General features: G+C 36.2%; 1 protein-coding gene across 1 annotated transcript in view; it reads right to left on the bottom strand.

Annotated features, from left to right (window-relative positions):
• Positions 1-11,304: 11,304 nt before the first annotated feature.
• Positions 11,305-21,879, bottom strand: part of BTBD8 (BTB domain containing 8) — a 34,652-nt gene continuing 24,077 nt past the window's right edge. The window contains exons 12-17 of the mRNA XM_050712376.1: positions 19,949-20,010; positions 18,267-18,903; positions 18,001-18,088; positions 17,265-17,404; positions 14,043-16,082; positions 11,305-12,371 (exon numbers count right to left, since the gene is read on the bottom strand). Coding sequence (XP_050568333.1) covers positions 11,902-12,371; positions 14,043-16,082; positions 17,265-17,404; positions 18,001-18,088; positions 18,267-18,903; positions 19,949-20,010 — 3,437 coding nt within the window. The 3' untranslated portion in view covers positions 11,305-11,901. The remainder of the gene's footprint in view (positions 12,372-14,042; positions 16,083-17,264; positions 17,405-18,000; positions 18,089-18,266; positions 18,904-19,948; positions 20,011-21,879) is intronic.

Genomic DNA, 21,879 nt, shown 5'->3' with positions numbered 1-21,879 from the left:
ACCACCGCCTTAGGCGCCGGGAGAGCTGGTTTGCACAACCCCTTCTGCCGCTTGGTTCCCAATTTACTGTCTAACAGAGCCTCTCCTCGCTTGAAAAAAATGGGTATTTGGCAGCGATGTAGCCCCCGGGGCCCGGCAAGGCCGCGGGGAAGGCGGGGCGGGGGGAGCTGTGGCTCGCGCTTCCTGCCCTGAGGGCTCTCCGCTCCCTCACAGCCGTGGCTCCCGTGCACGGCGCCTCTCGGCCTCGCAGCTGGGCAAGGAAACGGGGCTCTCTCGGACCGGGGGCCTCTGACATGAAGGGACACCGCAGAAATGGGGCCGGTGGTAGCCCGGCCTCTCCCGGGGCCCCAACTCCTTCCCGCAGCCCTCGGGAGGAACCGTGGCAGCTCCATGCTGGCGACGTGCGGTCGCCGAACCAGCTTTCCCTCATGGCTTCTCAGGAACGAAGAGAAAGCAAACAACATCTCCCAGCAAACAGATGAAGAGCACTTAATTTACCGCTAGGAAAGAGGGAACTTCGTGGGAACTGAGGAAACACCGAAGCCGGTTGCTGCCCTCTGGCTCCTGTCAGGGGCTCCGTGTTGCCCTGGAGCCTGCAGGGCCATTGACCTCTGCTGAGGTACAGGTGGGAGCCCAGACACCTAGTCAGCGTCCCACTAAAATCATCCAGAAGGTCGGTGAGAGAGGCTGCTGCCATACAAGTATGATTGTGTGACATATTTACGTGATAAAAAGGACAGAAAAGACAAAAACCATGGGAAGATCCCAGGCAGAACAAGTAGGTGCCATAAACAATAACGGCAATAAGTTTACTTTAGCATAGGAAAAATCTTGAGGGAATGTTTTTAACGGACAGCTAGTTATGCAGCTGTTTCCAGGGAAGAATGTTCCAAATCATTTATTTGGTGTTCTAAATATAGAAGTTAATACAAAAATGTAAACCCAGCACCACTTTGAGAGAAAGAGGAATTCTAGAGTATTGATGCTTCGTTTTTCCATTATATATGAGGAAACAATCTTTCTTTTATACAGCAAAGAGGAGCTGGAGCCCAGAGCCATTAAAAGTAGTAAAAAATACAACATTGATTCCCATCTCTGTTGCACTGTATCTGTATGTAGACTTGTGGTTATGTATTGAAAACTGTATTTTTACTGAAAATCTGAGATGGTAGTGAAAACATTTCCTTTTAAAACTTTTTAGAGCATTTTTAAATAGAAAAAAAGTGACCTTAAGTATATATTTAAAACAAAAACAAATAGCAAGTTGTCTGGCTTGCTTAGGAAGAGAGAATTAGACATCTTAGTGATTTAAAAATGACTTTCCACCTTCTTGTTTCAGGTGAATAAGAAGCAGATTCACACCTGATGGTTACCTTCTGTTGGTCAAATGCACCAGAGAGTTAGAGTTACCCCTCACTGCAAGAGTATGGAAATGTCACACAACTATTGAAAATAAGTCAAATACGTCTAATTCCTAATTCTTAAATTTCTATGAAGTGTAAATGTAGGAGTCAGCACATTAAAGGAAAATAAATCCATGAGGTATCCAGGCTCCAATGTTTTTCTGGATGGCTGTGACATGACCAATGAACTGTGAAGCCATTTCCTGTAACACAGTGGAGCCATTACCTTTTTTGACTGCTCTGACTGCATACAAAAATCCGAGTGTTGAGAACATCAGGAATTCTTTAAAAATACAATTATAAAATAATAAGGCAGTTTTATGATGAGGGTTGATGATCCAACTGACATCTGCTGATGTGATGTTTGAATTCGTGCACAGTGTGAATGAGTTTGTGTTTCAGTACTTCCAGTACAGAGGAATTCTGGGGTACAGAGTAGGAACTGTTGCTGAAATGGTTGTACTTGATTTTATAACACTATAGTGACTTTGAATTAATATTTTGGAATACATTTAATATGTATGAGCATTAAGTGAATTACATCAATTCTGAAGGAGTAGGTTGGAATAAAATGACAATTCACAATATAAATATACTTAACAGGTGAGTAGATTTTTGTTTCATTCTGTGTAATATTGTTAGAAACATACAGTACAAGAATAAATTACTACATTTTAAAAATATGGAGAAATATAAATACTGGATTTAGGCTCCTGGGATACCAGCAGATGTCTTTTTCTGCTATAGCCATTTACTAAATACGAAGGGGTTGCCTCTTCACAGCTTATGAGCCTGTTCTCAATGTATGTCTGTCTCAGCTGTCCCTTTCTTCAAGCTGGATTTCTAACCTTAATGCTGTACCCGGGCTGTATGAGGTTTGCACATACTGAAAATTAACCATTTCGAGAAGTTTTTACATTTTACCACTAGGATACCCATCATTAGCTTAAAGACTAGTACAGTAACTATACAAAAACAGGCAAGCAAAAATACATATTAGACAGTCCTACTCTTACTTTTGAGCAGGATGATTTCTTGTTACTGACTCCATCTCTGAAATATATTTTTTAAATAGTATTTGTTAATGTTTGGAGGTCAAGTGGGCAAATGAAGCATGTTGAATCTGAAACTGAAAATAATTTTCAATCCACATCTGGAAAGTTTTCTGATGAGGTGGAGAATTGCTAGGAATATCAAGGCTGTCCTCAGCGCCTGCAGTATATTCATTTGCTTTATGCAGTAGGGCAGTATAAGTAGTGCAGTTTATGACATTGACAAGAATCTTGCTTCCAGCCAGTCTGCTTGAATATAAAAACAGGCTTGGTTTCAAGAAATGCAAAGACGTTCAAGTCTTCATTCAACATACTAAAAAGTGAAGGACTATCAAAAATGATTTTATTAAACCTCCTAGTCCTCAGATATGTGTCATTATATTTTATTAAAACTGTGTTTACATGAGAAACAGTAGTGTTTATATACTGACTGACTAGGTTTTAATTTTGAAATAAGGTATTTGCATAATGTCGAATTATAATTATAGTTGGTTCCTGCCATCTAAGTAGAAGGCCATTTAAATAGAGCTTGGACTAAAAAAAGATGTATACTTTTTCAATAACATATTCTTTAGAGTATTCTTCCCCCTAAGTGTTCTCCCTTTCAAAAAATGACTTTGAGGGATCCTGTGCGGTCTGATGTTATGAGCTAAGTACTGCTTCACTACCATATCTGCACTAATTCCATGCTTGATGTGAGTGTCCGTCCTTCCTCTTCCGTACTGAACCACTCGGATCAATGCTGTAGCCTTGAGACTACAATTGACAACATTGAGATTTAATTTTGCAGCAAAGGTTCAAGTCTATGACTTCTTACAGCTGTTAACCCAGTTCTTTGTCCTTTTGCGGATGTGCACACAGAGCCACACACAAACTTTCTGGAACCTGTGTTATTTGCAGTGATGTTGACCTAAGAGGCAATTGAGGCCAACATAGGAGGCTACTTGGGACTACAGTAAAAACTCAGTTGTAAATGTATGGAGATTAAGTATCCAATTATTACTAAACTTTGTAGACCTACTCAAGTGTTCTGCAAGAATGTAAAAAATGCGTAAGAAGAATTGTGTAGGGTTAGGTTGAAAGGAAGTACATAGATGCACAACTGATGTTACTGAAGGACCTTCAGTTCTTCTACAACTTTGGACTCTTTCAGTCTTGAGGATTTGACCAGTGCATCAAGAGACTGATTGTTAGAATTCTAATAATGAATCAAGAAGAAAGCAGAAGAGCTTTAAATGAGAAGATTTTTATGCTGCTTTTTTTATGATAAAAGACAGGGTGAAGCTGCAGCAGAGAGGAGAAATAGGGCTGTGTCTGGCAGTATACCAAGTAAGGCCTGGGCACAGAGTTAAGAACTCCTCTTAGGCAGGAATAGAAAGATCTTGGGATTAGAACTTTCATATGATGAAGATAATGGCTTAAGCATTTGGATTAATAACTAATTTATGACAAGGCAGTATCGCTCACAAAATTAATGTTTCTCTGCTCTGCTCGATCATATCCTGTATGTTCTGAATCAGCACCTTTTTTGATACCTGATTTTGCAGGTCAGTCCCACAGCTACTTATCTTCCTTTTCTATGGATTCCGGTGAGAAAACTAATTTTTCATCTTCACACACATCACCTGTCTTGTTCTCTGATGACACGATCCAAGAAAAAGTATTTTTTTCTGTATTAGAGGAGAGAAAGATGGACTGAAGGTCCACTAAATGAATGGAAAAAGAAAGTCACTTTTTTTTGAATTTACAGAACACAAATTAAAATTGATGGCAGCAGTCCACGCATTCAACGAAGTACAATGACACAGCTTTTAAGTTACACGTAGGGTTTATTATTTCCATCTGTCATACACAAATCAATTAAGAATCTTCAATATGTAGCATGGGGAAAAAAGCTTGTGGGACTATGCAACCATACAGTGATTCTGGAAGCAAAAGACTAGGTTCACAAGGAATCATTTGGAGATATGGTTACTTAGGCCCCAGCTGTGATTCTAATTATTAACGTTTGGAAAACAAGCAGGTTGAAAACATGCAAGCATTCAGCTTGAGAGCTTAACATGCTCCTTACTCTCCCAAAGACTGAATGGTCAAAATATTATAGGATCCATTAAGGCACGGACTACAGCTAGTGACTCGGACTTTTCTCCAAATGCATCCCATTATGCATATTTAGGATTAATCTCAATTACTAGAGCACGACAATCCAGAAAATAGGGATTTAAGTTTCTTGCTCTACCACAAAGATACAGGCAGACCTCTTGTTACAGGTACAAAATTTCACTTAGAGGTGGGTCTTATGTTCACGAGCATTAAAATTACGTCATTCTATGAAGGTAACTAAAAGTTTTTTTGCTACCAACACTGAATCTGGCATGTACGTATGTTTTGTCCTAGTTATACTAATCTTAAGCATATTGATATAATTCTACTGAAAGGCAGGATGCCATGCTGCATTCAAAGGAGGGTTATAAAAAAAGAAGCAAGAAACTAAAATGATCTCACTAAACACAAGTTTAAGAAAAATCACACATTTGTTTGATCAGAGTAAACCCAAGGTACAAGAAGATTAAGTGAGGGTTGCAGAAATGAGGATGCTCTTCAATTTAAGTCCTTTCACAGAATCACAGAATTGTCTAGGTTGGAAGAGACCTCCAAGATCACCGAGTCCAACCTCTGACCTAACACTAACAAGTCCTTCACTAAACCATATCACTAAGCTCAACATCTAAACGTCTCTTAAAGAGCCCCAGGGATGGTGACTCAACCACTTCCCTGGGCAGCCCATTCCAATGCCTAACAACTCTTTTGGTAAAGAAGTTTTTCCTAATATCCAACCTTTGTTACAGCCTTACTAAGCTCAGTCTTAATATGGTTATACAAGCTAAATTTTTTTATTCAGGATACCAATCCTTCTGTTCAAACTCTTTAAAATATCCCTAGTTTTATAAATATGCATCTGATACCACTCACAGTAACTTCAGGGGGAGCTGAGAAAAAGTCAGAGTCACTTTTACTCCAGTACATAATTATAAAATGTGATGAATTGTCTGGGTAATGGGGTCAGTCCCCACATTTGTACATGCAAGTGTTCAGATTCACCAGAGCATTCAGTTCTGTCCACTTCAGTTGTCTTCAGTTAACATTTTGAAAAAAAATATTTTGACCATTGATGTCCTTGCTAACTGTATCTAATTACTGAGGTATAATCACCTCCCCCCAAATACCGAGGCTTCTGGTTTTGGAGATCTGATCAGCATTCATATTTTACAGTGCAATAGCAAAAGATCGTTTGTTCCACGTAATGCAGAAAGTTACATTTCTCAGGATTTAGATTTCCCTAACGGAACAGTCTTCTGAGCTGTGAATTTCAGTAATAAATCAAAGAGATCAGGGAAGCAACCGAATGGAATTCCATTATTAATTATCGCATACTTTAACTCCATCCAGATGGTTCATCAGGATTAGAATCTCATTAAGTTGAGCGTACCATCTAAAAACATGAGTATTCACAGTGCCTGCCCCCACTGCCAGTTCCATTACCCTTTCTGAGAACTGAATGTTAACCTGAAAGCCAGTCTGCAAATGTTTGAGCAGATTTACTCACGTTTGCAAAACTGTCGCCTAATTCACTGTACAGTGTAGATGATTGTATAGCAAGTAAAAAAGAAGGGTTAAATGCAAGAAATAAATAGGTGTGCATGTGCTTGCACGCATTGTTTAGCTTATTCACCTATTAGTTATCAAAGGTAAAAAATATGTATATGTGTGTGTATATATATATATACACACTGAAATCAGTATTTTTCCTTAACTGATATCCACATTTTATATAAATCATTTTCTTCCATGTTTAGTTTCCTTAAACACATGTAGTAGTTGCCGATAGGAAGCTTGGTTTTAAATGAGCAAAGAATGGATTTGAGATGTAATTTTTCCAAAATAGAATACATTAAAGCTTATTTTTGAAAAACAGCATATATAGCTTATAGCTATAGTGTTCAAGAGATGTAGGTGAAAACCACTATGGATTTTCTGCAAGAGATTAAAGCTTCTAATTATATTGGGTTTCAAATGTAAAAGCCCCTTTCCATGGAATCATCTATTGTAGCAAAGCTGCTACTTCTGATTCTCTCTTTTGTCTTTAGTTCCTCTGTAGTCCTGGCAAGAATGTCATCTATCAAAGTATAAATGTTAAATCACTCCAGGCATGAAATATTAACAGAATACATACAATTATGACTCCTAAATTGAAGTCTTTCTAGCTGCAATTTGTCACCATTCCAATTGTACAGTATTAAAGGTTGGAATAAAACTAGAATAGTAAGAAATACAGCTATTGGAAAAATAGCATTTCTAGTACATACATTTAATATAGCTAAGCCTTGAACCTATTTTAGCAGAGGTCAACAGGAATTGTTTTGCCTTTGATATTAGTGGAAGCAAAATTATGTCTACTTAAACGTCTTGGATTTGAGCAACAGACGATCAACATAAGAGCAGTTCTTAATTCCTTCATGCAAAGGTTTAGCTTTTCTGCAACAAAGTAGTATGAACATGCTAGTAATTATTTTGCAGATGGCGGTAATATATATTCAGAGTTTTAAAATAGTCCCCTGTGATCTGTGATTAGAACAGGTACATTAATTTTTGTGTGTATATTTCCTGAAAGAAAATAAGGTAGATGATGTTAGGGGAATTCGTATTATGGACAAACATTGTGTGAGGAAAATGGGAAGTTCTCTTGCCCACTAGCTCCTCCGAAGCAGTATTAAAATTTGTAGGTTTGACAATTCAGTGTAGTTTTGAAATAGATTTAAAACCTTAAAAAGTAAAATGTGGAATAAGATTATTCAATACATACAGTCAGATCATGTATTAGCCAGAAATTAAAAATATTGCAAGGCGTATTTCTTACACTTCTTGACTAATCTTTTTCAAAATACTTTCGAAGTAGTTTTATCATAATGCGAACATTTGTATCTTAAGTAACTATTTCCAGTGAGCATTGTGTTCCTGTCTACTGACTTTATTCCAATTTGACGTGCTACAGACCTTCATTTTTCTGTTTTTTCTGTGATTTTTCTGTTTCTATTCATTCTATGATTCTGTAGCAAATTTTTCCAAGAGAAAAATGATATATTTATGATGCATCTTTTCCACTACCCATACCACAAAAGCACACATTCATCTCTTGCACTCTCATCCGATCACTTACAGTAACAGCCCTGACTGCATGCTGATCTTATTTCATGCATACTTACTCATCTCTCCTGATCTTCATTTTAGGTCTTAGTCTCCTGATTTCTTGTGCTATGCTGTATAAATATGGCAACTTACGCATTTAAAATCAAAATTAAACATATTAACTGATGTGTTTTGTTAACTGATGCCTCTCAATCGCTAGCTTCAGTTTCCTTCCTACCTTTCTCTCATACACTTCCAAGCTGGTATCTGCCTGCCATTCATTCGAAGGAAGCTAGAATCTCATTTTGATTGCACCTAAGAACATTTTCTTAACCAGCCTCAAAATTGCTATTTTATTCACATCATCTATCTCGTGGTCCATTTTCAATAATTTTTCTTATATTCTGCCTTCCTCAATTGACTCCTGTCCTCCCCTTTGTTTATTTTCTTAGCTTCCCTGATTATTTTTCAACCAAATCCTTTGAAAGAACCTCCTCTTTCTTCAGTTTCCTGTAGGGGTCCAAGTGTTCAGGCTTCAAGTTCTTTGTCTTTTCTTGTCTGCAATATGTGATTTATTTCACAAATACAATTTTAGTTAGCACATGTGAAAAACTGGCAGATACGCTTCTCCAGTGCAATCCAGACTCTTCCTTTCCAGACAAAAACAGTTAATTATGCCTATTGACATCACCTTCTGGAGGTCTAGCCTATTTTGAACTTAATACGTCTATACCTGTTAAACATCCTTCCTTGTTTTTCACTTCCATAAAACGTCATTCAGGATAAGCAAAACCAGGGTCATCATCTTAAAGTCTGATTTCCAAGTCCTCCCTTCTAAATTTCTGATTCTTTATTCCCTGTAGGCTACAGGAAACTTTATCCATTCACATAAGCGGATCTTATGGAAGCTGTCAGTATCACCTTTTGATTGCAAGTTTCTCTTCTAGACTTTGACAAAAAAACAATTTTACTCATTCAAAATATTACTGCCAAGGTAAATCCTTAACCATTACTTTGACTATGCCATCTTGTTTCACTGGGTGTACGTACCTTGTCTTTACTTCAGAGGTCATTCAGGATCTCTTATGCACTATTCTTTCGGGGCCCATGACACTAGCTTTGGTTACCTGCATATTAAATTTTCAAACAAACCTTTGTCCATTCTCTCATGTTTTGGAGAAGAGGCCAATACATTGGCAGAATGATTGTCAGGAGATGTGAGCAGGACTCCAGAGAACTCAAGTCATTGGTGCTATTAAACAGATAGCCATCTATACCTGCCTAAAGCTTGCACAACCTCCTAAATGAGGAGGGACTATTAAACAACATCGAGCACGAGCAGGAATATAGATCCTTACAGCTTCCTCCAATTTTCCCTTCCCATAATGCATACAGAGAAAAAACCACAACCGTTTAAACTGATGCTACACTGAAACTATTGCTAATCGGCTGAACTAATATTGACTCTGATTTTACTTTTACAGCCATTTGTATTTTTTTTTTTTAAATCTTTTGTCTTAACTTGGATTATAGCCACTCTGGGAAGCCTTTGTTTTTGTTCTGTGTTTGTACAGTGTCTAGCCAGTGGGATGCTGGTCTGATTAAGACTCTCAGGCAGTCTGGTAATGTGAATTAAAAACAATACTGCTTTATGTTCCTGCTACTTCTACAGAGAGTCTGCGGCTGTGGGAAGCTGAATTCTATTGCTACATATGCATCAATTGAACAATACACCAAATCCTAATCATTGGTCTGCTGCAAAACTATTACAGGAATTATAACATTAGTGGGTACTTGAAGAGAGAATCTGATTTAATTGTTATACTACAGCTGGAAAAGTAAATAAAAACACAGCTCAGTAATGTGATTATATCTCAATATGCAAAGTGTGAAACTGTGTGTGGTGGTTTTCAGTTACTTTTTTAATTCGGTAAGAAGTTAAAAATATGGGTAAAGCAAAAAATAGACTAGGGGAATCTTTCTTTCACTTTGTCACTTTTCCTAATCCTTTATCTTCTCCTTTCCATCATTTCATTTAACATTTGAATGTCCACCAGAGGCATCAACCAGGATTTTAAAGTTGATTAAACTGTATTGTAATCATCTTTTATGACAGTCTTTTGCACAGAAGTTGAGAAAAAAACATTTCCTCAATATTCTGTGAGAGCTTCTCTAGAGTTTTTTTTACTGTAGAGTCTTTTACTATGGCTGATACTAGAGTTCTTTAATTGATTCAGAAGTTAATGTCCTTGCTTGTGACCTTGAAGGTGAAAGCTAAGTTTTCTTGATGACTTGCACCTCTAAAGGTTCTTCTAACTCCTCCAATAATAAAGGCTTGGCTATATACAACATATTATATTTAAAATACTATGAATTTTAATATCACAGAATATTAATGCTGATAAAAGCTAAGACGACTACAGGAAAAGTTACTATGAGATTGAATATCTTTCTTGCATGGGTTTTGAGTCCTTCTTCATTGATATGAAGAGAAAGGAGGGTTTTATTTTACCCCCCTTTCTTGATATTAAAGAAATGAATACAATTCCTCCTCAGTTTACTTTGGGGAAAATAAAATGTCACTTTTACTTCTGTATCAGAAGTTCAAAAAAGTGGCTTTCTTGAGTAAATGTTTTGCCTTAGAGCCCTTCATTGTGTCAAGTCCAAAGACAAGTTATGACTTTATGACGACGTCAGTCATGTGTTAGGGCAACTTCATATTTCAACATAACTGAGAGTTTCTGACTATTGATAAAAATAAATGAAGTTCCTACAGAAAATTAAGGTGCCCTGTCAGAGTTCTGCAAAAGTCGGCAAAACTGACTGTATTATCAGTGGGTAAAGTCAGCTAAAGTTGTGCTTTATAGTTTAAAAAAAAAAAAAAGTTAGCCTTTTACTGCCATACGGCACTTCTGCTAATGACTAAGAGGAGGTAGAATACTTCTTTAGATTTTGAACTGTGTGAATGACAAGCCCTACCATTTCCTTACTGCAGGTATTTTAGAGGGGCTAACCCCTGCAGGGAAAAAACCCCTCTGTATTTCAGGAAGAATTCTGTCTTTGTAAGAACAATGAATAATTTCTCCCTCCCCTCTTCCCCCATCAAATCAGAAGAGACAATAAACAGTCCCCTCTATGCCCAAATTCATATCTAGAAGCAACAGAATGAGCAGTACTGAGAAGGATGTCCTATCTTATTCTGCTCACAGAAGAATGGTTACGTTGACATTTAGTCTCTGGATAGAAGCTGCACTAGAGAGATAAAAGAATCTTATTACCCCTCCAAAAATGTAGTATCTATGAGAATAAACAAAACCAAATCTGAGAATCTAGCTATGCCTCAGGCAGTGTCAGAAGGGTGCAACTGTAAGGAAGTGAAACCCAAAGCTAGTTCTAGACAACGTCAGACTTCTGATATGAGTGACTAGATTATTTCTACCAGGACTTCAGACTGAGATATACTTTTTAGAAATATCAGACATACTCTTTTCAAACAGGAGCAGCATTCTCCTGACTCTTCTGAATTAACGTACTATGCCATTAAAAATATTTACTTAAATACGTGCATTTTCAAGAAACAATGCCCTTCCTAGAGCACAGAGCCTCTTAAGACTTATATTTAAAGGAAAGACCATTACAAAAATTTATTGAAAACTTGTAAACAAAAAATACAAAAAAAATCATACGTGGATGAAACAGATGAAACAAGCTGCTCATATTAATAAAGCCCAAAGAGGATTCATATTGGAACCTTTCCTGTGAACACAAATTTCTGTTATTTAAAGCAGAATTGGCAGACATGACCTTTTGACGCAACCATTCTGAATCTTTATTGTTGTAAAATTGAGTCACCATATAGAGAAAGAGAGAGAAAAAAAGGAGGGAATAACTCTACTAATTGTGCAGTCATCTTTAAATTCTTGCTTAATGAGACTATTAAATGGCAAAAAGGAAGATAAAAGGAGAGAGGAAACCACGATCTTCCGTTCAGGTCATCTAATTTTTCTAACAATTCTAGAAAATACATGCTCAAAATTCATTTTAGAAAAGACATACGTTTAAGTCTTGAAAAATTACTGTACTTGCAATTAAATCTCGATTATAAATTAACATATTTACCTCATTATATCAGAAAGATTGCCTCAGTACCAAGAATTGCTTGTTCTTGACTGATGCAGTATTTCATTATTGTATGGAAACAACGCATCAAAAATAGATTTGGGGAATGGATTGGAGTTAGTTGCAAACATTTGATCACCTTAATGATGAGTTTCCAGTTCAAGAATTGTCCATTCCCCTTGAGGGGAAGAACAGTCTTCAGATGAAAAGCTTGCCACTGTAATGCTTGCTGAAGAATCATCAAGTGGAGACATAAGTTCAGTCCACCTACTGAATGTGTCGACTTGTGATGTACCCTGAGGATTCGAACCATCTCGTGCCAGAAACAGTGTCTGATTGATTAGACATTGTGCTAAGTTAAGGTCTTCAGGAACAGAGTTTTTGAAACCTATATTTGAGTCCTGCTCAGATAACAGTTGCCTGAGAAGAGTCCAATCCTGTTCTGCAAACTGCTGATCTTCAAGATCCACATCTAGAACTGCTGTTTCTGAATCCATCCTCTGCTCAATTGCTTCTCCAACATCCATCTCATATATTGGAGAAAGGGTTTTTGCAGGCCGGTGCTCAAACATGCAGGTTTGTGCCATTGTGTCATAATCATCTATGTCTCCTGAAATAATTCACAATACTGTACAATGTAAAAATTGCAGATGATCCTCCCCTCAGGGCTGTGTAGAACAAATTTAACTCATTCATGAAAGATAATCCAACCAGGTTAAAAAGGGAGTGATGGAGGGTTATACAAAATTGACAAAATTTTAGGCATTTATTTCCTATATAAAAAACAAAGTATGGTTTATAAATCAAGTTAAAGCAGCAATCACCACTGGTAATTAACAATAACCTCCATAATTAAGTTTCTGATACAGAAAATGACAATGTAAATACACACTTAATGCACATGAAATTTCTCATTTACTACATAAATTAAATTTAGACCAGGAGGTGCATGGAGGGAATTAATAGAGAATGATTACTGTATGGTGACTTAAGCCATGTCAGCTTAGAAAAGAATTAAAAACAAAATACTTCATCCACAGGCTTATTTCTACACTGCACATGCAACGGCAGCTGCAGGCAAGGGCAGGCAAACTTAAAAAATAAAATAGTACAACTTTTGTTGTCTTTGTGTTATATGGTCTGGCTGAACGTAGATCGTCATCAGCATTTCATTGCTCTTGAATACACAATAGTTGATAACACTATTGTGTATTTTTGATGGGAAAAACAGACTGAATTATTGGTATAAAGACAAAACACAAAACAACTAGACAAGTATTCATCTAGCCACATCAAACAAGTTAGAACTCTTCTGTGAATAAGCATTAGTTCTAAGTATAATCTCTCTTTTAGGAAATAAGCTTTTACTGGTAAAATTTAGAATTTTAGACATCTCATAAGCTCTAAATCAGAGTTCAAACCTGCTCCCACTGATGTATATGGCAAATATTCAGTTATATTCAATGGGAGAAGGACCAAGTTTGTGTATAATATATAAATAAATAAATTACAACAGTAATACATATAGCTGTTCAGGTAAACAGTTCAGTGCGCTTTAGTTAAGGTTATTACTGTAGTTATTGCACATCCCATTCAGACATACTATATGTTGTCAAGCAGACAAAACAAATACTAAGTTTCCATAAAAAGTTGATGCTGTCAGTGTTAGATTGGATCAAAAATAACTTTTTTGTACAGAAAGCTGCATCCAATCTTTATTTTAGCATTACATTTAAATCTTTTCCTGTAGTAGTTAAGTTTCTCATTGAACAGCATGTTATTTATGGATATTTCAGACAATCATTCTTTACCCTAGTGAAATACTTAAAAATACTTAAATTTAATATAATTTCCGCCAAAATTACTTCAGTTTAGGATTCAATCCCAGGCAAATTGCCAAAGCTTTCCCTAGTAATTTGCTCTTGAATGACTGAACGTTTCTATTTCTGTACATTACCTGGAAGTAAATCAGTATTAGCGAATTCAGTAGGTGCTGCTTGACTGTCTCTCACTTGACCTTCCTGAGTCAGTACCTGATTCTTACTGGCTTCTACAGGTTTTGCAGAGTTGCTCTTTTGCATATCAACATTTGTTTCTCTTTGATGAAGATCCAAATGACATGGTCTTTCTTGAGATTTTGCATCATTGTCTAAGTATTTATTGCACTGCTGAAACTCACTAGCCACCTCATTCTTTATATTTACTTTTTGATTTTCCCCTAGACATGGACTAGCCTCTGAATATACTTTCTCTGGGCAATTTTGTTCAGTCATTGACGTACCTTGATTCTCCTTCTCTGGAATTTCTCCTCTCTCTGGAATTTCAGTGCCATGAAGAGGTAGGAGACAACTTTCATTTTTTTCCAGTCTGTTGTCTCTATCCTTAGGCTGTTTGCAATCCAGGAATCCATCTTCAATTTCCAACGAGTATCTTGAATAAAAAGTCTTTCCATGGTGCTCTTGAGAAACACTGTCAAATACATCTGAAGGAGTAAGAAAATCTATTGAATGCTGATGTGAAGGATGAGCTTCTCCTCTATCATCAGATCCCAATTCTTCACATTCATCTACTGAAAGTAAAACAGATCGTTTGAAATTTTTAGTTTTAGAAAACTCTTGTCTTGCACTATCGTTTTCTGTTGCATCTTCAAAAGCTAAATTATCAATTCCTTGGAACTGTTGAGTGGGAACATTTGATGGAGGAATCTTTTCTGCAACATTTTCTGCTTCAGATCTGTCATCTTCTGTTTCATCAGCAGAAGAAGAAACTTGGTCTGCTTCCTGAGTAAACTGTGCATTGCCAAAAGCAGAATTTTCAGTTTCTTTAGTATTGGTCCTTGCGCTTCCCTGATGGGACCAAATTTCATTTTTTTTTCTTGGTATTTCATCATCACTTGTTGAATTAACACGGAAGAGATCAGAACCTTCTTTCTTCATTTTTACTTCTATTCTTAGGCTGCTGTCATAAATTTTTAATTCTTCAGGTGTGCTAGTGTCACTGCTGCTTCTTCCAAGAAAATCATGGCATAGCATAGTACTGCATTTAGAAATCCCTCTTTCATTGGATCCTTCATCATCCTGAGAGCCTCCAGCATCATAATCTTCCGATCTTGGTTTTATATCATCAGAGGATGTGGTGGCACTGCCAGTATCTGATTCGGGACTCTCTTTTGGATCTAGTGCACCAGTACTCCAGTGGTCCACAAAGGGAATTTCTGCATTTTCTTGGTTTTCTGGCATTTCCATGGGATCAATACCTTCTGTGTAATGATGTGCACATTTGTCCCTTACTCCTTCTGTGGAACATTTGGAAACATCATCTAAAGCTACTGTAACTGATTTGTATTCAGTCAGGGCTGATGTATCATACAACTCATCAGCTGAAAGAAATCCCTCCATATGAATCTGAGGAGATGATGTTACATCTTTATTGGTTATCCTTTTGGAAAAGCTCGGTAAAGTATTTTCACCATAGTTAAGACCCATATCACTGCTTAATTTATCACTTTGTTTGATACAGACTGTTGTTGCTTTTGAATGTTCTACCAGTTCTCCTGAAGCAGTAGCCTTTTGATTGGTTTTCTTGGAAAAGTCTGAGTATCCATCACTGGTAAACTGTGCTTGACAGTGAAATTCAGCAGTATTATCATCTGTCTTTCTGTCTTTATTCTGTTGAATTGCAGGCTGATCTTCACAGATTTCTCTTGCTTCCATTTCGTTTTGCAGTGAAACATGCAATTTAGAAAGAGTTTCTTCTATAATCAGAGGCAAAGATTTAGATTGTGATTTGTATTCCTCATTTTCAGGAGGATCCAATAGTTTTTGTTTATCAGGTTGGCAGGATTGATCTTCCCTGCTACCTTCCATCATAGATTTTAGACATTCACTTTGCTTTGCAGAACTGCATTCATTATTTTCATGAAGCTGAACTGCCACAGCATCAGCCATATTTTTTTCAAGTTTCTGTCCAGGACTTCTGTGCTCTGAGGTGTGCATATTCTTCTGGACAACAGGAGATTCACTCCTTGAATGTTTTGGGGCAGAGGACTGAGATTTTAATACAGATTGCCCAGCTGTTTTCAGTTTTGGGTCTTTATTATTCATAATCTCACCATGCTTTGATGGAGTCTGAGTTTTGGGTGTTAGTGTTTTTGCAGCGGCTTTTGTTACAGGTGCTTGAGACTGCTTAACACTCTTCTTCTTGGCTGAAGGAAGTTTTTCTGGGAGTGCTGTCTGAACCAGGTACTGTACCACATTTTTTTCTTCGTTATGTTTTGGAGACACTCCTGATTTCAGTGAGTTTGGTGATTCCACCATAGGTCCTAACAAACAGTGAACAGACAGACAAAGATTGTAGATTTTAGTCTATGTATCTGCACTGAATTTAGGTTAGTGTGCATTTGTATTGAGAAACAGGTTACTCAACTTTTCATGCAACTAAGGGATTTAAGGCTTGTTAAAGAATCAAGAGTTGAGATCTTAAATACAAACAAGATGAAAATGCCATCCTGCATTTACATGCCATCTTTGGAACGAAAGCACTTTGTAGACTATACCTGAAGGAATTTGACCTGTCACCAAAGTAGTCATCACTGGGGTAGAAAGCATCAGCGATGTAATAGTGCATAAAAACACCGCACAGCAGTTAGCACAGGAAGTGATGAGTACTGTACTCAGTTTATATTGTAGAGGAAATGATAGGAGGTGCAAGCTAATTGCATTACTTGTAATGTGATTAGAATACCAGAATGAACATCCCTGCTCTGTCTGATAATACTGCAAGATCTCTAATGACCATAAATTGACAGGACCTGTGGTTTCTGTATCATAATGCATATAAGATAACACGACTGGAACGTTCTTTCCCAGCCCACCCTCAGTAAGTGCTAGATCCAAATGGGATTAGAAAGAGCTCCATCCTTAACACTTGGTATTTTCATAAAGCTGGTTATCCTCTCTGTGCTCTATGTCATTTCCCACACTTCCTCTGAACATATGTTGAAATTGAATATTAGTTCATGGGGGTAGGTCAGCATCAGCAGAACAGCTACTAGGGGGGCAATCAACAAAAAAGGGAAGCATAAACTAACAGTTCTTGAAACAGTCTGCAGTCTGGATCTTTGATGCATATTGTAAGTGCTTGACCTACAGGATTTCTATTGAACTCAGTCATAGTTTTAAGTGCAGAAGTGTGAGCTATTAGCAAATAAAAGACTCGGCAAAGCAGATAAACAGAAGAAAACACCAATTGGCAGAGAAGGCCATCTCTAAATATTTTGAAATAGCCATTCATTTACATTTTACAGTTTAGTGTTGTCACCAATAGTGAAATATGGAAAATAAAATTGTTCAGAAGATTTTGCCAATGCTTGCACTAAAAATTAAAACAACTACAAACCAAACAAAAAAAAACAACCAGCCAAACAAACAAAACCAAAAAAACCCACCCACCAAATTTTTGTAAAAACAATGCAAGACTATTTCATTACTACTGGAAACTTTACCTTGATTTTTGGGGGAATTGGTAGGTGTGTTCTGAGCCTTTTGCTGTGTAGCAAAGTTGCTACTCACATTCCCTTTTTTCTTTAGAACAGCTTGTGCATTTTGTTCATTGCACCCTTTTCCAGTTGACTTTTTTGTTAGACTGCAAAGAAATTATTATATGCATTATTTTCAAGCGTAAGATCTAGCAATGTTTGATTATATTTGATTATATTTGAACAAGCAATATATGTGTTTTAATGTACACACATATATATAAACATTGAAAATCCAACCTAAACCCTATACTTTTTTGGAAAGAAAATATACACCTATGTATGTATATAGGCACACACACACACACATATATATATATGTAAAAATACAAGTGACCATTGTCGTATTTTCACAGGGTTTCAACTGTCTTCCTGTGCAGTGTTTTTGCAGCTCACTCTAAGCAATCCCAGAAATACTAAGTTTACAACACCTTGTGTAGTCATTAACTGTTCCAAGTGTGCAGAGTTCTGAATGACCTACAACAACGTTTAAATGATTAGCATGAAACAATCCAACACGAAATCCAAAGTGTTTCCAGTAACTATTTTTTTTAAAAATAACATGCAATAGACAATCATTCTGAAACATACTCAAGTTAGAAGTAACATGTTGGTTTAACAGTAAATTTAATAGTTTAACTGAAAAAAAAAGACTTCACAAGCATGCATCCATACAAACTAAAAAAGCATATTATTAACAAACCTGCTTGTTGTGGCATTAGCCTCAAGCTCAGTCTTTTTCTTTTTGTTGGTGACTCCATTTGATGTCTTCAAAGAAGACTTTGTTATTACTGTTGTAAAATAAATTCAAAGTTAATTATAAGGGAAAATGCATTGCATATAAGTACTGAAAAATTCTAATACATGACGGTCAGCTATTGAAAACTGCATAGATGCTAAACATGTAAAATTTTTAACATATGGCTCTCAATTGATGATAGACTTTTTAAAAATAAATAAGTAAATTACCAGTATGTTTTTTTCCTTCCTCTACCGATTTATCCTCTTTGGGTTCTTCTGCCTGTTCGCTGGCAGTCTGGATATCCATGCTCGAGTTCATTAACTTGCTGGATGTTCCTGCCATAGTCACTATGGATGGAGATTCCTTCCCTGTGTTTTTTTTCAATGGTTTTGTTTTGATTTGCACACTTGCGGTTACAGTCAGGACTTTAGGCCTGGCACCTGCGATTTTTCCTTCATGGTTCTTTAATCCTTTGCCACTTCCTGAAATTTTTTGTCCACTTGCAGATGATGTCTTTTCAATATCTTGCTTGGTAGGCATGCTTTCAGCCTTTGTATTTCCATTATTTTCTATTTTTGTTTTGATGACAGCTCTAGCCTTTGGTGAAGCAGTTTTTTCCCCAGGTTTTGAATCTTTAGTAATTTTGGAAACAGTTTTTTTGCTATCTTTTCCCTTTGTATCCTCATGCTTTGAAGTCTTATTGGCAGTGTTTCTGTTGGTGCTTGATGCATGTCCAGATGCTCCTAATCCATCAGATTTCATTTTATCCTGATTAGTGGAAGAATCTCTTCCACAATTTTTCTTGCCGTGTTCTGTCCAAGAAGTATTCCTTACACCAACAGATTCAGTACCAGATTTATTTAGCTAGAAAAGAAAATCAGAAAAAGAAAACGGAAGACTAAACAATCATAATCTGTAACTTCTGAAACACAGCTATTTATTAAGTAGTACATGAATCTAAAACAAGTTTCAGCATTGATAATAATTTTTAAAAATCATATTTTCAGCTCAGATTGCTGGCTTACAAAAGTACCAGAAAAAAATCCAGAGTGCCCAGTTTATTTTTTTGTCTAACAAAATGCTGCTCTATATAGAGGATATAGAAATATCTAAGCAGAGTCGCACTTTTACTTTAGACAATTTTTTCTGTTATATATTACTACTGTCTGCTGATGGAAGGAAACTTTTTTTGAGCTACATATGCCTATTTTCCAAGGAGAAGTAAAGACTATGAATTATTAGAAACATAAAAATTAATTTGAAATACATGTTATTTTTTTTTAAACCATTACCAAATTATATCCATCAGATAAGTGATGATAATTACTCTCTCTCTTAGGTAAAGATATTCTGAAATATGGAGAATTAAGTACATAAAATGGAATCTTTGTGTAATTGCAATGTATCCATGACCATCAAATCATACGAAACCCACACTAGTTTTCTACTAAATAGTAACCTAATTTTGAGCATGAGTCTCAACAGAGGTGTTGTCGTTCAGGGCATTAAAACATAATTTTCATGGCAGGGAGTGTAACAGACTCACTGCTGCCATGGCTTGTGATAATAGTAGAGATTTGTTAGCTCAGTAGCAAACCATTTGCTCTGGGAAACAGATCTGTTTCATTACGTAGCAACAGGGGAATGTGAGATTCTGAACACAAATTCCAATCTTTTATTTGAGCTTATCTGTTTGAAAATGTAGTAGAGCATAGGCTGAGTCCTAAAATGTTTCCAGTAATGAACATCACTGATTCTGCAGAAATAAGAGTTCAAGAGAATACAAATTTTTCAAAAGGAAGTTGCATTAATTAATGTGACAAATTAACATTGAATATAAAACGAATGACAAAAATAGTTATGTTCACAAGCTTTCGAGTACTTTTAATGCTCGGATATGAAAGTTTACCTGAGAACTAGTGAATACAGGTTTTTTGCCAAGTCTTCGGTCATCACCCTTGTCAAATGCAGCTGTAAAGAGGAAAAGCACTTTCTTTAATATTTAGCAGAAAAGAAGGGAGACAGAAAACAATTCAGCCTACTCAATTAGCATCTTTTGAAATCAGGAAGTGATTCTTTGGGTCCTGTAATTATTTTAAGAAGGCTAATTTTGGTGATGTGGCAGATGTTAAGAGGAGAAACAGCTTTATATTTGGAACAAAAATTGTGATATTTGTAATGAGGTCACATGACCACAAGCAAGTTCTTTAACTCTTACTTTAACTTGTTTCCCCATTTTCATAGTAAGACACGTTTGTTGATCCAAGCTTACCTTACTTAAAGCTTGAAATACACTGAGACTTTGGAAAGTGTATACAAAAATTTACAAAAAAGACAGACCTTCAGATTTAGAGTACTAATGACTTTAATGTGACATACTGTAATTTATAGATTAAGTATTTGTAATATTTAAACAGGCGATTGATTACAGAAAGGTAAATTAAATTAGTTTTCAAACGTGGTAAAGTCAAAATACCTAAATGTACTGAGCAGTGCCTCTTTAGACAGCATGCAGTTTAACATCATGAGAGTTATCCCTGTGAATGCCTCTTTTTTTTTTTTTTTGACTGTTCTACTCTGGGAGAGAAGCATTTTTCAATAAAGCTTTTGAATTAATTGTGCTTGTAGAATATAAAAAAGATATTTATAGACACTATACAGACCCAGAATCAATAAGGTTTCCTTTTTTTTAATTAATGTTTCAGCTGAAAAAGAGGTTTTACAAAAAATGTAGTTAAAATTAAGCATTCAGTTCCTCTTGTTCTGACATAGTATTTGTACATATATAAAAATGTAAATACGTATCCATTTATAATAATGAAACAAAAAATCTGCTGAATTCTTATTGAAGATAATTTTTTTTTAATATATATTTCTGCAAAAATCAAACAAGAAAAGATATACTGAAAATGGCACACCAGGGACCTATGCCTTTTTCCAGGGATGACTCTGCACAATAATACATACTAAGATAAAAGCCATTTAAACTTGAGCCTAAGAAAACACATGACATGTTGTGATTGAAAAAAAAAAAAACACACACCAAAAAGCCACACCATATCATTTCTTCTTTTGGCATTTTTCCTCTTCTGTTACAGTGTTCCAATTCTAGATAGGCTAAATCTCTAAAAGATGTCGTTCCCCCCTCCCAAAAAAATCTTTTAAGATGAAAGTTGATTTAAATTATCTAAGGCAAATTTCACCTGAAGATTAAAATTTGTCTACCAATATTGTGTGATTGCTTTGCCTGTAATTAAAAACAGATAATGCATAGGAACATTTCAGATTGGTTGTTTACAAATAAACTGTATGCTAGCTCTGAGTTAGGGTTAATTTAGAGAAAAACAAAACAATGTCTGTCAAGATGGAGTTTGGACAACTAAGGCACACCTCAGTCTTAAGTATTTCTTTTTGTATTGAAAGCACTGGTGCAAAACAGCCTAAACATTATGTACAATAAGGACACAAGCATACTAAAAACACCTCCCCAACAAACAAACAAAAATCGTCTGGTTTCTGAAGCCAGCTCCTTAGCCTCTGAAAAACTTCATAATCCAGAAAATAATCATAAACCTGTTTCATGCAGGTTTAGCAGCGAGACGTTAGTGGGCTACACCCTTAAATCATGCTTATAAAGACTGACGCTGCATCTTTACCTCAGCATGCAATTCTAGAACAAAATTTTCATCAGCCTACAGGCATGAACAGCTCTATAACTAGCATGGTCTAAATGTCCTTAACAGAAAGAACACTGAAACGTTTACCTTCTTTGAGTCAAAATGCTTTAATTTTATACAAGTCTTACACTGTACTGTCACAGTTAATATTCAGCCGCAACTC

The sequence above is a fragment of the Cygnus atratus genome, chromosome 8 (genome assembly GCF_013377495.2).
Source record: "Cygnus atratus isolate AKBS03 ecotype Queensland, Australia chromosome 8, CAtr_DNAZoo_HiC_assembly, whole genome shotgun sequence".
Taxonomy (NCBI): domain Eukaryota; kingdom Metazoa; phylum Chordata; class Aves; order Anseriformes; family Anatidae; genus Cygnus; species Cygnus atratus.
The sequence above is the reverse complement of the archived record's forward strand: the minus strand, read 5'-3'. Positions and strand labels throughout refer to the sequence as shown.